The sequence below is a fragment of the Pezoporus flaviventris genome, unplaced genomic scaffold (genome assembly GCF_033815535.1).
Source record: "Pezoporus flaviventris isolate CSIRO_AGI_PZ_B2104156 unplaced genomic scaffold, CSIRO_AGI_Pfla_v1 ptg000083l, whole genome shotgun sequence".
Lineage (NCBI taxonomy): Eukaryota > Metazoa > Chordata > Aves > Psittaciformes > Psittacidae > Pezoporus > Pezoporus flaviventris.
This window is the reverse complement of record NW_026892631.1, coordinates 4,678,936-4,704,422: the sequence shown is the minus strand read 5'-3', so window position 1 is coordinate 4,704,422 and position 25,487 is coordinate 4,678,936. Positions and strand designations below refer to the sequence as shown.

General features: G+C 45.6%; 1 protein-coding gene and 1 long non-coding RNA gene across 4 annotated transcripts in view; one reads left to right on the top strand and one right to left on the bottom strand.

The window, feature by feature from the left end:
* The window catches only part of LOC133280459 (uncharacterized), a 16,965-nt gene extending 6,426 nt beyond the window's left edge, over positions 1 to 10,539 (top strand). The window contains exons 3-4 of one of the 2 annotated variants that reach the window (XR_009747176.1): positions 4,685 to 4,740; positions 10,448 to 10,539. This is a non-coding gene — a long non-coding RNA (uncharacterized LOC133280459). Of the gene's footprint in view, positions 1 to 4,684; positions 5,216 to 10,447 lie in introns of those variants that run through there. The other variant, XR_009747175.1, reaches the window with a different exon arrangement.
* On the bottom strand, positions 6,251 to 25,487 carry PSEN2 (presenilin 2). Of its 2 annotated transcripts, none has more exons than XM_061475184.1 (11): positions 25,366 to 25,487; positions 19,799 to 19,995; positions 18,841 to 19,070; positions 17,400 to 17,541; positions 16,445 to 16,512; positions 15,443 to 15,663; positions 14,525 to 14,623; positions 12,273 to 12,350; positions 10,593 to 10,712; positions 9,992 to 10,110; positions 6,251 to 8,670 (listed from the first exon to the last, which is right to left on the bottom strand). In XM_061475184.1, the coding sequence occupies exons 2-11, from the start codon at positions 19,940 to 19,942 to the stop codon at positions 8,515 to 8,517; spliced, it is 1,377 nt and encodes a 458-aa protein (XP_061331168.1). In that variant the 5' UTR covers positions 19,943 to 19,995; positions 25,366 to 25,487; the 3' UTR covers positions 6,251 to 8,514. The 2 variants fall into 2 exon arrangements, with proteins under 2 accessions (XP_061331168.1, XP_061331169.1); XM_061475185.1 differs by lacking the exon at positions 25,366 to 25,487 and adding an exon at positions 25,094 to 25,246.

Below are 25,487 nucleotides of genomic sequence, written 5' to 3'. Positions count from 1 at the left end.
AATCTGATTAGCAGCTCAAGAATATGGTATTTCTGTTTCTTCCCAAATCTGTGAGACTCGGTTAAACATTACTCAGGCTGTAATTCTTCTTTATCTCTGAGCTAGACACATGACTTGTTTCTGTTCACTGTAAACTGCATTTGCTTGCACAGATGGATGAGTGCTTTGCCCTCTCCTCTTGCCACTTGATTGATTACATGTACCTCAGTCAATCTTGCACAGGCACAGTGGAAAGGCTCAGTTCTTTGTAGCTTTCAGCCAGCATTCACTTTACAGATGATAACCAATGAAGCCATTCACCCCCCGGGTAAACATGGCAAATTAGTTTTGAAGCTAGGCAAACAGAAGCAAGTCCTTTGCCTGCATTTAGTTTTTTATGAAGGACAGGAGGGTTATCTGGAACAGTTTATGCAGAGTTGTTCTAAGTGGGAAGGCAAACTGGAGCCAGGGAATATGGGAGAAACTGGGCTATTTCTGAACACTTTACTGGAACAAGCAAGTTCATCATAGGTTGCTCTGGTGGCTAATGATGAAGCGTGCTGCCAAACTCAGCCATTACCCCAGCTCTTGGCACGGCATTGCCATGTCTCACGCAGCTGGAGAGCAGTGAGCTACCTTGCTGCAGCCTGGAAACTATGGTCCCCAAGAAACTCTTTTCTTTCACTGCCCTGAGAGCCAGTCCTTGTTCTGGCTTCGTGGATCTTGCCTTGCTGTTCCGAAACACAGCAACATGTGGGAAGGGAGACAGGGGAAGCTGCGGGGGTTTTCTGAGTGCCGGTCTGGCAAATGGATGAACTCCATCCACTTGCCTGAAGGTGATTCATATAGAGAGTCCCAACAATTATCATTGTCATAGGAGACTCCCTTCTGAAGGGAACGAAAGGTCTAATATGCAGACCGGACCCACTTCTTAGGGAAGTCTGCTGCCTCCCTGGGCTGGGGTTAAAGATGTCAAGAGGAAGCTTCCTACCCTGGCGCAGCCCTCAGATTGTTATCCATTATTGCTTTTTCAGGTAGGCAGTGATGAAGTTGCAACAAGAAGTCAATCAGGAGAGACTTCAGGGCCTTGGGATGACTGGTTAAGGGATCAGGAGAACAAGTAGTGTTCTCTTCTATCCTTTCAGTTGCAGGGAATGATGAGGGAAGATATGAGAAGAGACAGCAGACTCAGCCTGGTGTCACCAGCAGAAGCTTGGGGTTTTGATCATGGGTTGATTTACACAACACCAGGACACCACCAGTCTCCAAGGGGAAAAGGATCTTTGCACAGCAGTTAGCAGGGCTCTTTGAAAGAGCTTTAAACTAGACTTGAAAGGGGAAAGGGATAAATCAGTGTTGGAGGGATAGTGTGCTAGCAAGGCCCTTTGTGTCAGTAGAGATAGGGGATGGGAATCATGCAGCAGCAAGGACTCAAGAGTTAATGATGCATTAGAAGCCAGAAAAGTGCCTGAAAATGGTCACATAGGAATTGGAGCTTCTTCCCCCAAACCAGCTGAAAGGCATCTACAATGCACACAGCACGGGCAACAGACAGGAGGAGCTGGAAGCCATTGCGCAGCAGGAAAACTAACTGGTTGCCATCATGGAAACATGGTGGGATGACACACAACTGGAGTGCTGCAGTGGATGGCTGTAAACTCTTCAGAAGGGATGGGCAGGAAGGAGAGGTGGTGGGTTAGTCCTGTTTTGATTGTCTGGAGCTTAATGATGGTGATGATAATCCCTCTCTACAACTACCTGAAAAGAGGTTGTAGTGAGGCATCAGTTTCTTCTCTCAAGTAAGAGGTGACAGGACAAAAGGAAATGGCCTCAAGTTGTGCCAGGGGGGTTTTAGATTGGATGTTAGGAAGAATTTCTTCACCAAAAGGGCTGTAAAGCATTGGAACAGGCTGCCCAGGAAGTCACCTTCCCTGGAGGTATTTAAAAGATGCTTAGGGACATGGTTTAGTGGTGGCCTTGGCAGTACTGGGTTAACAGCACTTAAAGATCTTTTCCAACCTAAACAATTCTGTGATTTACTTCTAGCAGTCAGTCTAGGGGAAAAGGATCATTGCTACATTTGGAAGCTGACTGACCCTTTTTCTGCTTTACTGTGTCTATTGATCCAATTCCTGAGGTCAGCCAAGGACTGCATTATCTCACCTCTAATATCTACATCTGTGTCTGTATACCTGGAGAGAGAGACATGGACTGGTGGCAGACCACCCTGACTAACACGTAGCTGAGTGCAGCTGAGAAGGAGATGCCAGCAGTTAATATAAGCCTCTGGAAGAAATGACTGATCAAGAGATGGTGCAGGCATCCAGGTTAAGCCCTTCGTTTGACCCTGAGCAAATTACCCAACTCCTATCTGTAAAAGAGAGCCAATGGCATTCTTCTGCTCTGTCATGCCCTTGAAGCCCGATGCCTAAGTAAGTGCTTGGAAAGCCTCAGTGGAAGCACAGCAGAGTCATTTTGACATGCTCCATAGCTGTGCAGAGGGAAAAGAGCTTGCCTTCAGGCACAGCGGTGCCAAGAACCAGCAGTGCAGGTTCACTGCCCATCAACTCCCAGAGCTTCCAAGAAGATTTTTAGCCTGGAGGAGTCCAAGGTGGGAGCACAAAGATGCCCTTTTCCTTCAGCAGTCCCACTAGGTACAGTACCTAATAATAAAGCCTAGACAGTGAATGCACTCTGTGCCATCCACCCATGGGCTTCAACAACTGTCACTCCAACAGCCTGCTTTCAAAGCACAGTTCTCACTGTTCTCTGCAGCAGCACTGTTTCATGACAGCACTAAGAAGTGTGTACACACACACTGGTACCAAAGAAGCTGACCTAACCCTTTACATGCTAAGTGCCTTTGGTATTGCTTTGTCCCCCATTGGCCCTCATTTTCCCATCCTGTTTCAGTCTTTAAAGCTGCACTGCCATAACAAACCTGGTCAGGGAAGCCAGCACCCCACTCCTCTTGTGTAAGCTTACCCATGTGCGTGGTGTGTCTTGGTTTTCTTAGCCTTGTGCCCTTCCCTAGGCTGAAGAGCCACAGCTCAGAGCCTCTATATCCATACACATTTGCTAGATTTCTATTCCCTGTTAGTTCTCCCCACAATCTGGAGTTTGAATAGGCAGCATGAGTTGTCTGGGATCATTCCGTGCATTTGCCATTTCAGCTCTTAGCTTCCCCACCCAAATCACACAGGGACAGCAATCAGATTGTTTCTTTTTCCTTGTTAAAGAAGAAAGACAAACAGTTTTCATGCCTATTGAAACCTGCACACAGCACTCAGGAAGAGACTATTAGCACAATATTTGGAGAACAAAAATAACTCAAATTTGATCTTCCTGGAATATCACAAAGGCCATATTTGGTAGGGGCTTACAGACAGGGCATGTCTGTTTTGGCAAGATGAAGGGGTAAGATGTTGCTGTTGGAATAATTCTGTTAATGCTGCTGGCATTTTATTGCTGCTAACTCTCCGTTGGTACATCAAAGCTGTGAATAGGTGGCTTTAAAAATCATCCTCAATACCTACCTTGCACTCCAAGGATCTTGCTTGTCTTATGCCAGGTCTGAAGGCAGGCTTGGCTTCTTTTATAAACAGATGCAGCTTTATCAATAGATGCAGCTCAATTCAGGGAGAATTGTAATTCCTTCTGTTTAACTTTGCAAAGATTGAAGGTGGCATGGCATAAGTTAAAAGGCTGGATGAGTTGCTCTCAAACTTTTTGCATTGCTCCTAGTCTGCTTAAATGCAAGTTAGCTGTGGAGTTACTCACGTTTTATACCAGGGTGAGGAAGTCTCCCTGAAATCACAGAAACAATTATATAGGAGAAAATAGGCTTAATGCTTTTCCTACTCCACCCCCTTCTCATTCTTCAAGCCTTGCAAGGCAGTTTGGGAGTGCCAGGCTTCACACCATTTATTTCTGCACAGACCTAATCCTGAGTTGCCCTTGGGAGCTGTCACTTAGTTCAGGCTGCATTTGATAGGACTCCAACAGTTCCCAGTTTTGGAAAACTTCCATTCCAACTGCTTGGCCCTGTACCTGTCTCAGGTTTCTATATTAAGGAGTTTAGCTAGTTCCACTTCAGTGTTTCTATTTATTTATATCTTTGTAACACTGAGCCATAAATAGCGCTGAGCACTGACACCTCCCAAATTGTGGGCACCCATCACACAAAGGAGAAGTTAACAGTTCATATTCACTTAACTCCTCCAGTGCTCAGGGCCAATGTCTTCAATTTAGAGTGGGAAAAGATGGTGATAGCAAACCTGAAGCAAAGGGAAGAGGTAAGAGAAGTTAATAGTGTCTTGTGTGATTGTTTTTGGTGCCCTGGTCTGATGTGGGCAGATCTTTCTTTAACCAAGCTTAAAACCAGCATTTACTCTCTCACTTTCCCTGCTTCCCACTTGTGGAATGGCAATAGCTCGTATCACTTTACCATACTGGGGGCAGGGAAAGCAAGAATAAGTTCAATGAGGGATGCAACAGTACGTTAGGTGGTGTACAAACAGTGTGGTAGGAGAAGCTCTGGCAAAGATACAGCATTTGTCCAGGCTGCTTTCCTGTAAAACAAATGAGTTCAAGAAAAGTAGATAGCACCTGGCTCTCCTGAGGGCACAGACAACAGGATGCAGCCTGACCTTAGGTGCCAAGAGCTGGAATGACAGCAGCATGCTGTTTCCACCCCCAGGATTAGCAAGACCTGCTGGGACAGAACAGGAGACTGCAAGTGAGAGGAGGAATGACAATGCAGTAAGTATTACTGTTCCTTTCCTTCTTGAAGCTGCTCAGGGGAAACTCTAATTTAGTGATGTCTGGAAGAGCCCCTGACTTACGCTTGGGGGTTTGAGGCCTGAAACTAAGGCTGAATGCTTCCAAAAATAAGGGGGGAACACAACCCAAACAAAATAGTGTGTCTAATGCAACAGCAGGACCTCACCCAGAGCTGCAGCGCTGAACATGGCATCACATTTGAAATCTTTAAATAGATTCTGGCACAGTGTGAGCTCACTCTCACTCAAAGCCCGGCCTGTGCTGTGCCAAAACTGCAGTTGTGCTGGGGTGTGAGGTGCCTGCTTTCTCCCTGCCATGAAGAAGACTACAGGGCATTCAGCCTCACTTAAAAGGGGCACACAGCAGAGTACTTGAAAATGGCTGGTACTTCTTCATACAGACGTACTGCCCTCCTGTGGCTGCCAAGGAGCATCTCTAATGCAGGAACAGGCAGACCAGGGACTGAGGGAAACAATACAGAAAAGTAACTATATATTCAGTTTAAACCAAAACACAATTTGGTAACAAGGAAAGAAAAGGAAAACATCCTGTGTGATTAACTGGGAGTACATAAGAAGGCAAGAACAAAGCAGAGAAATTTACTGAGAGACCTCCTAATTGTTTTGTAAAGATAGTCTCGAGTTATTACTCAGAGAGATGGTTCATCTAACTTCATCTGGATAGCCCATGGGGGAGACTTCACTAGCAACTGGAGCAAAGAAGGTGTGGGAGAGGAGAGCGCTGCTGCATTTCCCTGACTGTGACAGACGTGTGCTATGACCTTCCTGTATCTACTAACAGAAGTTGGCATGACTTCTGCAGTGTTGATAGGGCTCTTGCTGAGACACCTCATGTTGCAAACGTGTTCCTTCCTCTCTGTGAGCCAGGATGAGATGACATTTCTAGCACAGCCTGACTTCTCTCTGAGGGACTTGCCTTAAAAGCCTGAAGTTAGGTTCTATGAATAAGACCTTGAGTATCCACCAGGAATGGCCCATTTCTTGTACTTCATGACTGTGCTGCTTCTTGTGCACCCTCTGCGGGCAGAACGCATCTCCAGTCTCTCATACTGGAGTGGGTGTGACAGGGATCATGTAGGAAAACGCCAACATGCGGCACCTCCTTCAGGACTTGAGGCTGTGAAGTCACACCTGTATCAAGAGGGGTGTCACCCCTGTCTACTTGACAGCAGTGCTTTTAGGGGGATGTACATCAGTGGGAATGTTGGGATCTCTTCAGACGAAAGAGACTGCAGTTGAGCAGAGCATGCGCCAAGCTGAAGTCAGTGAATGAGCACAGGAGACAGACAAATGCTTTGTTCATTCAAGTTGCCAGATCACTGACTCAGCATCTCATGTAGCAGCCAGCTAGGGAATAAAGTAAATCCTGCCTTCTCCAGTTCCACATCTTAGGCCATACATTATTAACATCACAAATAAAACTTTGCTTTATGCCCAGGTGAAAATGGCCAATGAGATATCAGTCAATATCATTTTAAAACTTGTGTGTATGTGTGCATATGCACACATAAACACACAGAGAGAGTATGTATATATTTGTAATAAGCACATATGAACTTTTACACAATTGAAACCACTCCAGTATGTACATGATATATTCCTACCACTCACCAGGACAATACATTTTGTTGCACTGACAGAATCTGTTGCCCAGTTTCCTTTTAAATGACAATAACAAAACTATGCAGAATTGCTCAGCGGAAGGCCAATCTTTGACAAGCACAAATCTGCAGCAACCCACCAGCTCCAGTAGTGATCCTTCAATATTTGAAGGTATTCCTCCAGCTTGCTTCGAATATCAACTCTGCTTTCACAGAAATAAGTTGTTTCTAACAATATGCTACAACCCTGTTAAGCCAAGCAGGATTTTTCCTCCAGTACTTATAAATAATTCACACCCTCTCTACACCATGCAATGCAAAAAGTAGAATCATCTTTGCAGTATTCTCATTTGGCCCCATAACTGCTTTAAAAAATGCCCCAAAAATAAAAGGAAGAAAACCCAACTCTCACATAAACCTTAAAAATCAGCAGACGGAGCTCCACTGATTTACGTTTCCAAAGGAAATACCTTTCAGTAATAATTAACTCTGCAGGTGTTAAGTCCAAACATTGCTAATGTGAGAAATGAGGACAGAAAACTAAACAAAGAGCAAACTGAGAGACACACAGCTTGTGAAAACCCTTACATGTGTTTGCATCACTCACATGATGTCCTTGTTAAATACCAAAGTAGATGAGCTTGAACAAGTCTACTGGAAAAAACACTACCTTAAAAATGTGTAGTTCAAAGCCTTATCTAAAAAGCATTATGAGAGATGAAACTCTGCAATCTCTCTGTCACTGCATTATTCACAAAACCTTGCATCATGTTGCATTCTGAAACACTGACACTGATGAGCTGTCAAAGAAAACAGCACTTCTTTTGCATCATCGACACTAGACTAAAAAGAAAAGGTAAAAAACCCACAGAACTTGGCTATTCTTAAAAACTGACTCTCTGAATAGAAATCAAATGATTTTAAAAGGTGGAGAAAATAGACAGGTTTGGTCAGACCCGTATTTTATACTGGCAGCAAGCACTGTGATTCTGGTATTGATTTCTTTTAAGGAACTCAAGGGTGTGTAAATATGCCTAGCATTAATGATGCCTTATGTAAGAAGCAGATTGAAATTTGCACCTCTGTCTTTTGATACAAGTTATGACAGGGTAAATAACTGGTTTAAATTTTGTAATAAAAAAAATCTTTAAACAGTACCAAAAACTAGGTAAGCCCAAGTGTCAGTCCCTGTAAGAGGACCTCTTCATAAAGGGAAGGTAAAGCCTCCTTTGGAGTAGTTACAGCAACACACAGAAATGAAACTAGAAATACACACAAGAAGTTACAGGTCTGATTTAATGGAGTTGTGTAGTGATTTCCACCTGATGGTAATCTGAGGATTGTAATATGGAGCCAGAAAAAGATTTCCAAAAAGGTAAAATGCTGGGAGGAGACGGGAAAAAAAGTATCTGAATTCCCACACTGAGGATCTGATGTGCTGGAACAGGCAGCCCTGCCTTCATCAGCTGTTAGGTGCGGTGGTGGATGGGCTCAGAACATCAGAAGCCTTATGTTTAAACATCCCAACCACCAACATTCCTGCCTAAATCCATCATGGCTCACTGTATCTAACTAAGGTCAGAATAAATAGGCATTTGGGACAATTGCAGAAGTTGTGTGCACAGAAGACAGGTTATGCAGCTCAGCCTCACTTCCGTACTGCTCACAACCAGGTGTAATGACTGCTCTCTTCTGTGCATGTTGGCTGCTATGTTTCTCTAATTACAATTTACTTGCACAGCATGTTTGCACAACACTTCAAAAGTGTTAAAACTCCTAGAGTACAGTTAAGCTAGATTGAAATTCCAGGGATAAAACACTTTAGCTTCTGGAAGCACAAATCAGACCCTCCTTCAGTGTCCCATGCTACATACAGGTTTCTGTGCTCGCAACAGCCAGTGTACACATCAAATCACATAAAAGTAACACTCTGACATCAGCAATGAGCCAGGATTTTCCCTGGAGTCCCAGAGTCCTGTATATATTAGATTTTTAATACACATCATGTCACAGAGTTAGTGTTTTCCTTACAAATATATGGCACTAAGTGTAAAACTTCAGCACTTACTCCAAACAGTGTAACCATACTTCACAGTAAAGCTTTCAAAAGAATCCTCTAACTCCCACCTCTTCTAAATATACAGCTGGTGGGAGGCCAGGGTGTCCATGAATGGTCGCACAAGGTTGTCTGTCGAGAAGTAAAAGACCAAGCCAAAGGTGATGGAGATGGGAAGAGCAGGCAGTGCTTTCTTAAAAACAGCCAGCAATAAAAGAGTTAAGCATAAACCCTGAAAGAGAGAATAAAAAACAAAGACATATAGTAAGAAGCCCAGAAATGTATGTCATCAACAATCTAATATACAAATAATAAGCTATACTGTACAGCATCTGAATCCTGCCTGAGCTAGCAGCAGCCCACAGCTTCACCTTTCAAGTTGCCCAGGCACTTCCTTCTGCAATCTTGAGCACAGCTTTCTGCTGAGAAAATGCTATAAACAGCTTCTGCTGACATACAGCTGACCCCGAGAGGCTCATTTATTTACAGATTACATTTTCTTCTGTGCCGTTACGTATGAAGTACTGATCCAGCACACGAGAGCGCTTAAATCCTAGTGAGCTGCATAGGTAAGAACCTCCACTGGAGGACTCTGAATATACAGCAGCATGTACTTCTAATGCCTTCCCAGTTTGCAAGTTCTCTTGGGGTAAAATAAATAATATATATATATACACACACACACACAGAGCAGATAGAAAAATATCCACTGCTGCTCTTTTGACTGCATTGCATTCTACGACAGGTGAATTCTGGTTTTATCTGGATAGCAGGCCAAGGTTTGGGTTTTGGAGCATGTGTGAAAGCTTTGGTGCATTTTGGGAGGACAGTATGGCTAAAAGCATTTAGGTATGGATTCTTTCTCTCATCTGAGCCCTTCTAATTCCTCCACGATGACAAATGAAGGACACAATAATTCATTTTCTTTTACCTTTTAAAAATCCTGCTGGTTAGTTTCCATAAGGATGCTGATGTAAACGGCAAGTTCCTAGTAATTATTTTCTGCCTAGGTGAAAGCTTAACAGTGTGTGGTCATTAGACCTGGCAGGACCGGGTACTTTAGCAGTTACAGTATGATCATCATCTGCTTTTACTGATAATTTCCATGGATTTTTAAGTCTGCTTCCTTCCAAGCTCAAACACCAGAACAAGACAGTTCTTCATCCTCTTATGTAGCAGTTCTCCTTAGCGTAAGGGAATTAATCTTTTCGGCTTCACTTGCTGATAAATGTGCACTTCATGATACTGACTCTTCTGGCTGACAGAAGTCCCCAGTCTTTTAACACTGAAGCAAGCACACTGACAGTTCAGCTGTAACTATAAGCTGGTAACTGTGGCTGTTTCACCATCTCCACACTTGGCTCTGTTCTGACAAGTCAGTATCATTCAGCTTCAGTGGCTGCTTAAAGCCTGACTCTCTAGATTAGGTGGTTTCTCGTAGATATCCATCATGTTACCTGCAGTGACTAAGCAGTGCTCAGCTGCTGGTACTTCTGGCAACACTGCTGTACTAAATAGGGTGTAAGAGAGTTACTAAAAGCTTGCTCACTTACTATGAGAATGGCTACAAAGCAGGCCAGCGTGGTATTCCAGTCTCCACTTGCTGTGGCCGCTGCTTTCCCAACAAGCACACTGTAAAATATGAAGTCTCCAAGGCCCAGCTTCACACCCCCTGACAGAAGTGGGAAAAGAAAACAAGTGTTAATTCTGCTCCTCCTGCTCTGCTTCCTCCTGCACAAATTCTTGCCTCTGGGGAGCAGGTGAGGGCTCCTCATCCCGGCTCCAACCTGGACCCTTAGCACCCCACACACTACTGAGGAGGCTGAATCTTCCAGCCTCCTCTCCCACAGCTGTTTTTGCTCAGCCTCATTCTCTGAGGTGCTTCCCTGGGCTGCTTTACAGATGTACCCGCTAAAGAAGCATGAGAACAGAAAGGGATGGGAGGCAAGGGGAAGAAGGAACTGTTTCAGTTGTGTAGCCAAGAGATGTCACTGGAACTACAATCCCAGAACAGATTCTGCAGCAGCAATATGCAGTGAGACTCAAGATCCGTGTTGCTCAGCAAGACACAACTCTTCAAATCAATTGCAATTAGACCAAAGTGGGTAACAGTGTCAGGTTCTGACTGAAATCAAGGTACAAAGCTTCTCTTACTTTCCTCCTCCTCCAGCTCCTCTAGAGAAGTGATGGGGCGGGTTGGAACAGGACTCCTTGTCTCCGACATCTGAGCGTCTGCATGTGAAGAGCTCCCATGGTTGTCTCTCCCATCCTCAGCTTGGTTCCATAAAAATAGGCCAAGACAAGCAGACAAAGAAAAGAAAAGGTAGCTACATTTATAACTTAACACATGAAATCCACACTGCTGTGAAACTTCCCTGGAATAGGTAAGCTCTTTGATTCTTGGAGGTGTGATCATCAGGACCAGTTCAAGCAGAGACACTCAGTGGCCTTGAGGAAAACACGTGTTATTATTGGAACCAGTTGGAAGCGTACGTGTTCACAGCTTCTTTGGCAGCTACCCAGGAGCTCAATGGCTTTAACAGGAAAGTACATATGCAGAACTAAGCTCTGCACAGGCTAGAATGACAAGTAAAGTCCAGTAAAGTCAATATGCATTCCCACATTGTTGTATCTTTGGGGTGGAGGTGCTCAGATGTTCCCTAACTGATCATATGACAAAAATGGATGACTAAGAGGACTGCCATTTATGAGAAATCACACTGCCACTGGAGCTAGGTGTTCACATGTAGAAAGTGGACACATTTCGTTGTTCACTGATTTATTTCCCCTCCCCCCCCCCCGTTAAACACATCTAACGGAGCCCTTGGTCGTGTTTTTGGAAGCAGCCTGTCCGAGATACATTCCTCAGTCCCCATTTTCCAGAAGCACTCATACAAACTTCCCAGACCATGTCAATCTGACAGGATGCTGCTGGTGCAGATGCAAGTAGACTGTGATCTGGGACACAGAGAGCTTGCACAGAGGCATTCTGTACAGCTCAGCATGCTCTTTCAAAGCAGGATTGTGTCCCTGCTGTTTGTTAGTGTGTCAGCTGCTTTATCCTGAGATAAGCAGCATGTTCAGTTACCAAACCATAGCATACATTTACTGCTTTAACATAAAAAGGTACTGGCTTTTCTGAGGTTCAACAAGCCCAGATGGGAGATCCTCCCAGCATCATAAATGGCATTTTATAAAATCACATTAAAACTGTGTTTAATTTGCATGTCAAGAAGATAAAAGCAAAGGCACATAAATTGCCACAGGTGCAGTTAGAATGTAAACTTGGTACACCTCAGCTACTGTTGGGTAACTGCCCAAAAATAAGCTTTTACTCAGGGGTAAATGTAAGGATGTTCATTTTCTTTGGCAGGGTAAGCCATGCTGCACTTACTGCTGGGTAAGAGCGCGTCTGCTCCATGCCAGTGGCCTGAACACAACACACTGCAATGCACTTAAGTTCAGGAGCTCATTGGCATTGTATTTATGAGCCTTTGTTGTAATTTACTATCCCCAGCTAGTAAAAATATGAACCCCCTCTAGTCCACTTTCAGCTCTGTCTTCAGCACATCTGAAGATGTGTTGAACAACATTTGTTTGGTTTCCTGTTTGTGTTTGGTTTAAATAAAAGCAGCTTGAATACTGGAACTTTCTACATCATCTGGTCATCTTTCCTGCCAGCCCTAACAGCAGGTTTCAGAACATCAAGTTCTGCAACCACTGAAAAAAATGCATCCATCAGGATTTAGGGGCTTACATTTACTTGCAGTCTAAAACATACACATTATTTCCATGGAACAGTGCTCTGTATAGAAGAGTAACATGCAAGCAAACCTGCATCCCACATCTGCTGACTTGATCCTCTTGCTGCTGTGTCTGGCTTTGCCATTCCAACTGTCCACATCATGGCAGCTAGAAGCAAGAGAGAAAGTAAACAGCTGCATAAATCAATCACTGTAGCTCAGAGGAAATAGGTATTTAGCTATCCCTAAAACCAAACTTTTGCTCCTGTAAACGCTTTTAAAACACTCATTTTTAGGTGGTTTCTCTCACACTTTGAAGGCAAGGTGGGAGAAAATTAAGGCAGTGCATTCAGTTTTTAAGAAAGTCCCAGAGTACAGATAGGTAAGAGTCAATACAGTCCTCTCTGTAGGCTAAAGAACACAAAAATCCAGAACTAGGATCCTCATCTCTTCTGTTTTCTTCAAAAAACAAATGCCCAGGAAACAATGGTAGTACAAAAGGTAACCAGAGGTTAACTTACACAGCCTGATCCTCATGTTCTACTAAAGGTAAAGCACACAAAGGAGGGATATGTAGGAGCTGTCTAGTTTTAGGAGCACTAGATTTCTCTCTCCCTATTTGGTTTGGTTCTTTCCTGTCAGAATAGCAGCTATTTCTGTTTTGGTTCCAAGAACAACTGAAGGATGTTTGGGAGTTTATTCTCGACATGGACCCCTAAACTAAAAAGGAAGACAAACCATTTTGGAATCAGTGGAAGGGAACTCAAATCAGTTGTTTATTTAAGTGTGCATCAGTCTTCCTGTTTTTATAGAAGCTAAGCTAAACAAAATAAGCCAAAGCAAACACAGTGCCTGCTTTTCCACTGCAAGCTCAGCCAAGAGATGTTTTTACATCTAGAGGGAGCCACAGAATGTGGTCTCGCAGTGGAGACACTGATGTTCTGCACAAGATCTTTTTGTTCGGTACTTACTATTTGTTGAATTGCATTCTCCTTTAAAGAAACCCTTGTTAGCTAAAACATGTGGAGAGGAACTTTTTACAAGGGCATGTTGTGACAAACAAGGGGGAATGGCTTTAAACTGACAGAGGGGAGATTTAGATTAAACATTAGGAAGAAATTCTTCCCTGTGAGGGTCCTGAGGCTCTGGGACAGAGTGCCCAGAGAAGCTGTGGCTGCCCCATCCCCAGCAGTGTTCAAGGCCAGGTTGGAGGGGGCTTGGAGCAACCTGGTCTAGTGGAAGGTGTCCCTGCCCGTGGCAGGGGGTTGAAACTGGATGAGCTTTAAGGTCCCCTCCAACACAAACCATTCTATGATTCATCTAGATTGTCTCGGGTCAGTATAACATAATCTCCAGTAAAACGAAGGTGAGCTGAAGCCAACAGAAGCTCTGCTTGGAACATAAAAAAGCATTTATGTAACATTAAATGCTGGGGGGAAGAAAAAAAGAGCAATAAGGTTGCAGCCATACTCAACTTCCCACTGAACATCTGGCAACAGCCATTCTCCTTACAATGATGTAATGCAAAAGTCACTGATGTCCACAAATCACTTGAGTCCACACCCCATGAGTGCTGATTCGTCTGCCTTTCACCTATCTTAAGTACATATATACCTTTGGATAAGGACACAAGACACCATCACAGTTAAACAGCCCAAGAAAGCCAGGCAAGAGACAACTGATTCTGTTTGTAGAGCAATACTTGAACAGAGTCTTTTACAAAGCAAGCAGCCACAAAGTGAACAGCACTGCTGTCCATACAGTGTACAAAGCAAGAGGGGGCTATGAGAAGAACAGAACCTCATCACATGTTAAAAGTGTATAAAGTGTACGCACAAGGTAGAAGTATATTGGGTGGCATCATCTCATCAGAGAACTTTGCAAAGACTACTGTCCATCTAACACAGGTTTTTGTATGCAGAACAAAGGGGCACATTCTGCACTGCATTCAGGAAAGGATAAATCTGGTTTTGAACATTTCAGCTTCAGGCTGGATCGAGCCTTGGGTGACATGGTTTAGTGGGAGGTGTCCCTGCCCATGGCAGGGGGGTTGGAACTAGAGGATCTTAAGGTCCTTTCCAACCCTAACTCTTCTATGATCTTAAGGTCCTTTCTAAACCTAACTATTCTATGATTCTGTGAGGCAAATGGAGGCTTCCTGTGGCTAATCAGAGTTGGCACCATTGTAACTGATAAACAAGGCCTTCTATAAATGGTCTGTTCCAGAACATAAATGCACACCAATCTTAGGGCAAGGAAGTAACTAAAATAGTGCTCTTCAGTTTGACACAGAAATAGGCTGTTTAATCTGGCTAAAAACATTAACATTCTGATCAGACTTACAGGAATATATTAATGCAGGAAAAATGGGCTCGTTTCTCTCCTGTGCAGTTTCTACCAGCATTCTCAGTGGCCCCTTGGGACAGAGAACAGCCATCAGATCTGCAAAGAGAAAAAGGCCAGACAATCTCATCTCAAACTATCATGCATATTTTACATTCTTTATCTTTAAAAAGCTATTCTCTCCTCAAAATTACATCTATCAGTATTAACTGGATGATTTCCTGAATGGCAGTTTCTGTTGTTCAAGTCCCTGAAGATGCTGTTCACTTAAAATATCATCCCCAAGCCTCAGTGTAGTAGTTAAGAGTTTTCATTGTGCTAATCCTATAAAAAGCCTCCTAACACATTATTTCTTTGAAAGTAGATAACAGCATTATATCAAGGTGTTAAATTTAATTAGATGAAGACTGGGAGTACTTTGTTCACATCCTGCAACCCACTGCCACACACACTGACTCTGTGTTTCACATGAATGAAGTTCCTCTTTGCCTGCCCTCTCTCCTCCATCATAGCTCCTCACCAATCTGAATGTTACCTCCCAACTACCCCTTGTTCTGCAAGTTCTCTTGAAATTTATTACTCATACCAAAATCCATGATCTCTTGATAACCACAAATGGAACCTGCAAGACTATCAGGCTGCTACTGACAAAAATCCAACCACCCCCACCATGCAGTTAGATGTGGTTCAGTACTTCCCCAACTTGTCATTCCACTTTGAAAAACATGGTAGGAGTGCAGTACCTATAGGAACAAGTTAGCAAGAGACAAGCGAGGGAGTCAACTTAACTGCCCACCTGCCCCTTTCTAAACCTGTTAGCACCATAAAGTTGTTGTCTGAATGACATCCACAGTCCTGAGATTGCCTCAGAGTAACTTCTCCATGAGCCACACCTTGAGAGTCCCAACCCAGACTTACCATAGATGGAGATTGCACCTAGAATCACCCATGCTGACCACTCCGGTAGATACTTAATGAAAACCAGTGCCATTAGAGCACTGATCATAATAAGATATGCTTGCTGAAGCTGTAAGGGGCCTTTCCAGTGTATGCAAATCATCCCAACAGCTCCGAAATTCCAGATGACTAAGAACAGAGTGGGGTAATCCATGGCCACATTGTAAGTCTTCAATACTTCACTGGAATACAAGAAAATTTAGCTAAGCAATAAAAGCAGCTAACACACAAAGCATCCTACTAGCCGAAGTTAAACAAGCCTCCTATTACACGAAGAGGAAGCAGGATAGAAGCAGCTCTCAAGATGAAAGGGGAACCTGCCCTGTGGCCAGTGGCTGCCCTTAGCTCTCTGTTCCTCCTGTAGGAGGTGGACATGCCATGTGTGCAGTCACCACAATGCCTTAGTCCTGAGGTCAACAGCGATTACAACGGTTTGAGCAGGCAGGATTTCAAGTGTGAACCAAACATAGGCCTGCAGCTACGTGACCATCTGCAGCAAAGAAGCCATGTAAGAGTCATCCCACCAGATGCATGATGTTAAAACTGAAAAGTTTCAGTTAAAACTGAAAAGTTTCAACAAAGTGTCACCTGCAGGTTAAAAGCTCGGTTGTGCCTAAGCTGGGAGCTATGGGAATGAGCTTGAAACAATACAGTCTGAGAAAAAGGCAAAACAAAGAACTCAGCACGTCAAGTTCCCTTCCCTTTGTTCCTCAACACACAATTCAGTGCCTCCGTACCACAAGGGTGAGCCTGTTTGTTTCACACTCACAGTACCACTTCCCAGTGATTTTTCTACAGTAGGCACTGCCTATTAAAGACTTCATTTGCCATTTTTTAATTTAATTAATGATTCTAACAATTCTTAAACCTCCATTTGGAGAAGGGGAGACACTGCTCGTGTTGTCTGAGTTGGGCATTTTCTGCACTCTGAACTACCAGGTTACCTGCACCATTCCCACTTACCCGAGATATATGTAGGTAAAGAGGAAGAGCAGCATCAAAGAGGACAAGATCAGCCAGCCATGGATGAACTATCAAGGACAAAAAGAGACAGTGAGTGAAGGGACTGTTACCCCTCACGCAGCTTGCAGTGCCTACTGCATGCACTACTGACAGAACTTTTATTGTCCAGCAGTCTCCTTCTGCACTCCTCCTCCAGCTTCCAAAGACTGCCTTCCCCACAGCCAATTGCTCCCAGTTCTCCCAAACTCTCTCATTTTATATTCTATTCCTTGGTATTTGTTTTGGTTGGTTGGGTTCTAGGGGTTTTTTTTAGCCTCTTTCCTATCAATTTCCATGGGTACCCATATCCTGGCTCCTAGATCAGATAGGTGAGCACATTCTCTCTGCTTGGTGGAGAAGAGGAGAAGGAGGGATTTGCCCGAGATTGTACAATAAGTCCATCTCAGGGCCAACTTTAAAACACAGCAATGGCCAGTGCTCAAATGCTGGGCCGGCACAACACAGAACAACTCCTTGGGCACCACAAAACCTGAATGCGCCTTTCCCCCCAAAGCCTTGTCCCATCCACCAGAGCCTCCACAGGCAGGAAGAATAGCAGTTCCCACAAAGCTTGTCTGAAACTTCCCAAGAGAAGGCATTCACGGTATGCCTTACTTACTCCACATGTATGAACCGCAAACCTTCTTGATCAGATGGTGAAGACTCAGACCTGACTAACGCAAAGTAGCAGGCCTGGTTTTTAAGAGCCTACCATTAATGACAAAAACCCAACAAGGCATATTCAGGGGCACAGCTCTGCCACCTCTGACAAAGGCTGCTGTACAAGATGCTTCTTGCCGTGACTAAGATGTGGACTAGCCAGTGCAGTGCCTGTATTTCTCACGGACACACAGGCTCCACTTGAACTCAGGCTCACGGCATATGGGTGGAAAAGGCTCTGGCATGAACACTTTACCTTGTAGCAGCGATATTTATAGAGCACAACTAGAAAAACAGTCATTACGACAATGACGCTGATCATGATGATGGTGTTCAACACCGAGTTCAAGAGACGCTGGCCCACAGACGGGGTATCCTCGCTGAAAGGGGTGTAGATCCTGCAGTATAAAGCAAAAGCCATATAAAGTATATATATTCTCTTCCAACCAACTGCAACAAGATAAAGCCAGTCCTCTCTGTGTGTGGGAAAGGGAGGCAGGACTGCCAAGGACAGCAAACACAAGAGGTAGCCTCTGAAGTGGCTGGGCTCCAGTTAATTATCAACTAAAGATTAGTGGTCTCTATCAAAAGCACATTCCTGCAAGAAGCTGTGGCTGGCAAAGCTCTAAACAAAGAGATCTAGAGTTTAAATGACTTCATTTTAGTAGCTTCTCTCCAGGCCACACATTTTTATTGCATGCTTTGGATCCTCTCCATGATGATTACAAGGCTACATCCCTTTCTTTCCACACTTGGTGGGAGAGTTTTGGAGTCTTTATCCCTTCTCATCACCCTGCATCCCACCCTTCACCCCCCATTTTGTTTCCATTGGTTCAGTTCAAGGGACCGCAGTCCCTGTTTCTCCACCCAACATGTGAAGCACAGTTAGAGCCCCAGGAGTGCTCTCGAGCACAGTCAGCATGAACAGTATCAATCATAACTGTATGAATTATGTATCCACACCGTGAGTCTGTGAGAACCAGAAATGTCATCAGGAAATGAGACACTCATCCAAATGAACATGCTATTCCCTGATCGCTGCCAGCTAGTGAGTGAGCAGATGAGTTCAGACTGGGCCTTTTATGCTGCAATACGAAGCAACTTTCTAGCAGCCTTCCAGTATCTGAAGGGAGCCTACAAAGATGCTGGAGAGGGACTCTTCATTAGGGACTGTAGCAATAGAATAAAGGGTAATGGGTTTAAACATGAACAGGGGAAGGTCAGGTTATATACAAGGAAGAAGATCTTTACTGTGAGGGTCGTGAGACAGTGGAACAGGTTGCCCAAAGAAGTGGTAAACGCTCCATCCCTGGCAGTGCCTGGGTGACACTGGGTGACATGGTTCAGTGGGAGGTGTCCCTGCCCATGGCAGCGGGTTGGAACTGGATGATCTTAAGGTCCTTTCCAACCCAAACCATTCTATGATTCTATGACTATTACACCGCTCACAGGCTTCACTTAGGGTGCCCTAATGACAGTGCTAATTCATCAGTATAATGCAGGTATGGAAGGACTTACACAAAGGAACGTAGCATACTTTAGTAATATCTTTGTACACTTGCACAGCCACCTTTAGCTGTGTAAAGGTTCTCCCAACCTGCCAAGGAAGCACTCTGCGTACACAGAGTGTACGTGGCACCTGCGTATAAAGCTAGAGATCCCATGTACTCAGAGGCTGTTTTGAAGACCCCACTTACAGCTGCCCGTTTTTCTCCGTATAGAAGCGCACTGACTTTATGGTGGCGACGACAACAATCATACAAAGGGTGACAGGCACAAAGAGCATGATTACATGCTTTGCTCCATATTTCAGAGTTAGTTCCTCCTCTTCATTTTCCAAGGCACTTCCTCTCACTGGAACACCCGAATCAGACATTTCCCCATCAGCAGCATTGTTAGGGCTACGGCTGCTACCTGTTCGCCTCTTCTGAAAAGAAAGATTAACAAGTATGTGAGACACTTCTTTGTGTTCAAAGTTTTATTCCATCATATTTCATGAGACTGCTGTAGGCCACCACAGCATACCAACTTGGCTCTTAACACAGAGGTACCAAATGAACAATACAATTAGAAACTCCATTGCAAACAAGCTGCAATAGAGTTCTTAAACCAAAACTATGAATATCTTGGGGCCTCTTCAAGTGCCATAGAGATGGGCACATGCACACGAAGGGCAAGATGCCCAGAACTTAGAGGAAATGTCACTGGGGTGCATAAGCTTGACCAGTTTGTCCCCCCACAGCAATGCTGTGCTTGCTTTACCCTGCTGCTTCACTGGGAGCAGGACTAGACTCCGTCCTAATATTTCTGCATTTGATCAGAGCAGACAAAGGGTTTCTGGCAAAACAAGGAGGCTGAAAAGGATATCCTGCAAGAGTCATATGTGCATCAGGTCCTGATTAAAAGCTCGTATCTGTAAAATTGTATCATTACCAAAAGGAAGGAAAAGGGAGGAGTATATATGGAGATTAAAAGAGGGAAGAAGTCACAGTGGAGGAAATGGGAACCCGCACTGCTGCTGCTGGCTGAGAGTGAGAAACAACAGTGGCCAAAGCAGTCCTAGAAGCCAGCCTGCTGGGAAGGTCTGAGGGGTAGTAGAACTGTATCTATCACCACATCCCATTTCTTCACTCACCAGGAAGGACGCACACCTACCCTATGTGCCTGCGCCTCCCCGGCTCCTGAGGCTTGCAGGCCATCCTGGTAGGAGGGCACTGGAGGGCTCTCTGCAGACATCAGGGATGTTCTCTCATTGCAGGGCTCCTCCTCGCTGTCCGAGTTGTTCATGAATGTGATCATCGTTGCTTTCCCAGGGAGCACTCAGAAGGGGCGCAGCCAAGCACGGCTCAAAGCTGAGGAGAGGAGACGAGCAGAGCAGAAGGGAAGAGTGAACACTGCACTGCAAACCACTGGAAGTCTGAGGAGGGGACACAGGGAGGCTACAGCTCGCTAAGTAACTCCATCTCCTTCTAACACCTGATTTAGCCTGCTGTCACCCCAGGCATGACAATCCATTCCATTAAAGTCACTGTGACTTTTACAGTTGGGGAGAACAGCACAAAGCAGCACTGAAGCAATTTAATACTTCCTTTTCTTTGCCCCAGCTTTCACAGCTGCTGCCTCTGTTTTCCCTCTCCCATTAGTACACCTTGATTTCCACAAAGGAGGTTTCTCAGTGCTTAGTGTTTGATTTGATTCGGCCAAACAAAGCATCACCTCAGATGCTGGTTGCCTGCTAGAAGGCTAATGGAGCTCAGCTCTTACACAGCACTCCTGCAAGCATCGCAGATAGCAGAAGTTTCTTAGTAACCCAGAGCCTCAGATTTGCATAAGCCCCTAACCAGGAGTTATGTGCTGGTTTGACTGGTTCTTACCAGATTAATTTTATAAGCAGTTCTTCTTTTTGCCTATGGACAAGGAGAGGTTTGTAGAAATGGAAAGACCTGTCTCCTTAGGTGAAGGGAGATAATGAGGGGAGAGCAGGGGCAGCCATGTGGAAAGATCATGAGGGGAGTGATGGGGTGGTTGTGAGGGGATATCATGAGGTGATAGCGGGGGCAGCCATGCGCCATGAGGGGTGGCCACGAGGGGTAGGGGCAGCAGCTACATAGCATGGGGCAGATGAGGTATGGCTGTGGACTGGAGATCACGAGGGGCAGCCATGAGGGGATATCAGTTTGCCCTAGGTGACATGGTTTAGTGGTGGGCTTGACAGTCCTGGAGTTAACAGTTGGGCTTAAAGGTCTTTTCCAACCTAGCTGATTCTATGATTCTAAAACATTGTAAAGCTGTAATATCTACAAGAACACTTCTCCTCCTCAGTATTTCACCCAAGCCCATGTGTCTCGGGAAATACATCCAACTCAGAAGAGGAAGCTGAAGAAGCCACGTGATTTGGATGCAGTCACTTAAATCTGAATCATGCACTCAAGTCTGACCAGTACAGTCTGCTGTGTGCCAGGCAGCTTGAAAGGTCAGAGTGGATGCTTTGGAGATCTCTCAGATATTCTTGCTTCTGGCTGAGGAGATTGAAATTCACTTTGGAGGAAGGAAAGAGGGAGGAGTGGAATGTTCCCCTTTCTTTCACAACCTCCTCAACACATCTGGCACCTTTGAGAAATCTTAGAATGTCAGCTCCATCTGCCCAAGTGAAACGTTTTTCAGAGATCTGCTCCTCCCCTGCCTTCTCTTCAAGCTTTTTCACATCATTTTGTTCCTCTTTTAGTGATAAAAGTGGTGCAGCTACAGGAACCAAACAAATGCAAGGGTAGCCCTCAAGCCAAACCTGTCTGTAGTATTACTGAGTGAGCTGCATAACACCTGCATTTGTCTGCTTTTTCTTAGAGCCTAAAATCTCCACTCCAAGCGCTTAACACACCCTTTAATTGAGCACAAGGGCTCATAGTTTACAGTTGAGAGCCTAGATTTTGGTTCAGCTACAGGACTCAGGCCTTTAAAGGCAGGTATATGAAGTCATTCAGTCGGGACGTACTTCTGGGTCTGTGAACAGGCAGTTATGCATGCCAGAGGATCTGTTACCCATGGAATTTAAGTAACTCTCAAAACCTCCTGCCCATGTCAGAGACCAGGGAAGAAATAAGTAAAGATTTACTCTCTGATAGTTTGGGACCAATATTTAGGTTTTAACAACTCAGTGAAAATATTAAAGAACTTTTTTCTCCCAGTATCTAAGAAACTGACACACAATTTTTGCTGTGTAAATTCTGCAGAGGATTTAGAAGGGTCAGCCAATTAATTAGCCTACTTTCAACACCCTAGTTATGCCCACTGGAGGACTTAAACCAATAGCAAAAACAGTGCTAATTATTAACCTACACAATTACATGGGAAAAGAATCTCATGTTTTAAAACAGCCATTTTTAAGCTGGGCATGTTCTCCCTCAACAAGTATCAAGTATATGGACAAATGCAAAGATGCAACAACATTTCTGGTCAGCAAGCAGACTCAGTCCTGAACACAGCTTTAGTGCCCCTTGTTTACATAGCTTTGGTTTCATTGAGGGCTGACACAGACTCCAGCGTATCTGGGATTCTATAGCTCCTATAGATTCAGGAGCTCCTATAGCAACAAGCCCTCAACAAATTCTCAGATGCTGTACTCACAGCCACCTTAAACTGACCTAAATACGTGGTCCTCCCCAAAGGGTTGTCCCATCATCCTCGGTCTCCCTGGTGCCAGCACCAGGTGCTCTGTCTAGCTCTTTTGAGAAGACAATAGGCACTGTTTTCCTTTGCTTTTAAAGAGCCAGGTTGCAGCAGGACCAGATCCCAGGCTGTGAACAGCCCCAGTGCCCACACTGAGGAAAAGCAAGCGTTGGCTGGGCCACCCCCCTTCCAGTAGGGCCAAGCCTTACAGCAGCAAGCCCTCTGCCCTGCTCACTCCCAAAGGGAGCAGCAGCCCACCTTAGCTTCAGGCCTGCAGCACCTATGGCAGTGTGGCTTTTAGCTAAGCAGGAGTCCTTGACATACTGTTTACAGAGGTAGGCACACTGGCCCTCCCCCTCTTCCCCCCACAGACACAGTAGGGAGTTTGCCTGATGTTCTATTTGTTCATCAGAGCTGCATCTTCAAGTGGCACCAAGGCTGTGCTGGCTGCCAGAGAGAGCTTTGATTTAAGTAGCGTGTCTTTCAGGGAAGGAAGGGACAGCCTGGTCACTCTCACGTCCACGTGCCCAGCACAACAGCATCCTTTGAGCTGAGCAGAGCCTTGTCCTGGGGGCTTTCTTTGCAGATAGAAAAGGAGCCACAGAGCATCAGGCAACCAAGAAAGGGGTGTTACAAAGCCACAGTTTCCTGGTATCATTTCACCAGTTAACCTGAGGGAAGGTGCCTTTTGGAGATAATTTCTGCCTTCCAAGGATGCAGGATACCCCCATAATGGAAGGCACAGGAACCTTCTTTCCTGCTCTTGCACATGACGCCAAATACACCCGTGCACACTGACTGTGTCTTCCTAGGCTGAGCTGAAAAGGGGAAAGAAAAGGTCAAGAAGGGAAAGCACTGAGAGCTGAGACAAGTGTGCTCCTTTCTGGCTGTAGCAACAGGAGGAGCTTTCAGGTTGGAGGGTAATGTAAGCTGCATCTATATTCACAGAAAGCTACAGAGCACGGTCTACCAGATACAGTAAATAAAGTAGTTGAACAGCATGCACCAAACCATCATCAAAACTGACCCACTTGGCTGCAGGGTATCAGACAAGGTTTTCCTTTTTTCCGCCCTCTGTGGATGGAGTCAAACCATTAGGTCCCTTTCCAAAACATCAGATGATGTTTAAGAGCCAAAAGACCAAACTCTCAAAAACCAGATGGCAAAAATGAAAGGGGACAAAAACTAGGTCAGTAGTAAGTGCTCCTTGTAACAGAGCAGCTGAGGTGGGAATACAGCAACTCTTGCTTTACAGCACTCTTGTGAAGCCTGCAGGAAAGCAGGAGTTACAATTTCCCTCTTCCAGATGTCCTTCCTGCAAGGGACCTCCTTCCTCAGCTGCAATAAATCAGCTTTATGGATTTTGATTAATCGGGGCCAGTTCACACTAACAGTAGGATCTAGCCTCAGACTGCCTTTTAATTTCATTCTGCAGCATCACTGTGCTTCAAGCAAACCTAAATCCTTTGCTTCGCATTTCATCCATCACAGGTAATACAAGTACAATATACACCACAGAACAGCTGCTACAGGCTGGCAGAATACTTAATAATGTACTTGAGAATTAAAATTCCTGCTTATTTTAGGTATATGTATATATATGCTATAATTGATGGCAAATAGATTAAGAGAATGAGTTTTTCTTTGCTGTATTTAGATCAAGAGGAAGCTGTGGGCTGACAGTGACAGCCTGATGTTCTCTGAAGTTTCAGCTGTAGCAAGCACTGCTGTTGGGAAGTATGAAGAGGAAGGAAAAACTTCTAAGGTATCCTAAGTGGTGGGGCCAAAATCAGGAGGAAAGATTTCCAGGTTCTTGCCAATAAATAATGGCAGGACGTGCATGCTGCTAAAATAATGGGGGACTTGGAACACACCATTTCAGTGCTCAAAACAGAACTTGCAAATGCCATTCACTTGCAGCCCCAGGACACAAAAGAAACTCGAGATATTATAGGAAGGTGTAGAGATCTGTAGCCCTCTTTCTGCATTTTAGGGCACACCAACACAGCTGAGCTAGCACTGCTTTCTTTACTCCCCCAAGAAAGGCACACAGCACATGGCCCCAGAGGGCTATTTTGCTGGCAGAGCGGAGATCAGACCCTCCCAAGGAGGATCAGAAGGATTATTCTGCCAGCGTTAAGCCCTAACACACTAGCAGTCAACTTCCCACCTCAGCCCCGAGGCACCACAGCCCTGCAGAGCTACCGACACCAGCAAAGCCTCAAAGCCTGGGTCAGAATTCACACGCAGGAGCAGCTGCTCGCATCTGTGCTACCGCTGCCACCGGGGACACCCAAGGACACCAGCGCTGGGGCTCGGTTCCTGCGCCCTACCTGGGTACCAGGGGTGGTCTGCCATGGGGACACGGAGCCCAGGGTGTCCCGTCCTCCCCCAGCGCTCGCTACGGGCACACCACACCGGCTCAGCTGCCCCGTCCGTCCCAGCGCACGGCCACCCGCACAGCGGCTGAAGGGGAGGGCAACAAGCAGCACTTTGAAACAGAAGAGACAAGAAATACCCCCCGCCAGGCAGGGATGCTACAGGAGGCCCCGAGCAGCCCCTGCACCATGGAGGCCTTTCCCCTGCTGCCCTTTCGAGTGATCAGAAGCCTAAGGTGTGCCGGCAGCACTTCCGAGCCAAATCCTGGGTCGCAGGCAGGAACGCCACCGCCCAGGAGAAATATATCGCCATACACATGTGTGTTTATGCCCATGCACACAAACACACGTAACAATATTTATATACGCACGTATGTAACAGGTGCACATACAGAAATATACATACGTACACACAGAGATGTCACTTTCTCCACAAGGAGCCAGCGAGGCTGCCGGAGCTCCCTCCCCACCACAGCCACTGTGCCAGGGCCCGGCGTGGAGCGGAGCGTAGCGCAGCGGCCTCGCACGGCTCCAGCAGCGATGCGGCTCCGAAATCCCCTCGGCCAGGGCCCGGCCCCTCCCGGCGGGAGGGCAACCCGAGCCCGCCGCAGCCCGGCGGGGCACGGCCAAAGCCAATCCCCCCTCCCGGGGGGTTCCCCGGCGGCCGCCGCTGTTTACCTGCTCCCGGCGCGGCATGGGCTCGGCTCCGCTCCGCTCCCATTGGCTTCGGCACACCCTGGCCCCAGCGCTGCCCGGGGGGGACGAATTCGGCCGCCGATTCGGCCCAGCTGCTGCCGCTC

Coding starts and splice junctions, on each gene's coding strand:
- PSEN2 (XM_061475184.1), bottom strand. CDS start 19,942: ATGATCACATTCATGAACAACTCGGACAGCGAGGAGGAGCCCTGCAAT. Junction 15,664..16,444: donor TTTACCTACATATATCTCGG/GTAAGTGGGAAT, acceptor CTTGTATTCCAG/TGAAGTATTGAAGACTTACA. Junction 14,624..15,442: donor AGGTGCAATCTCCATCTATG/GTAAGTCTGGGT, acceptor TTCTCTTTGCAG/ATCTGATGGCTGTTCTCTGT.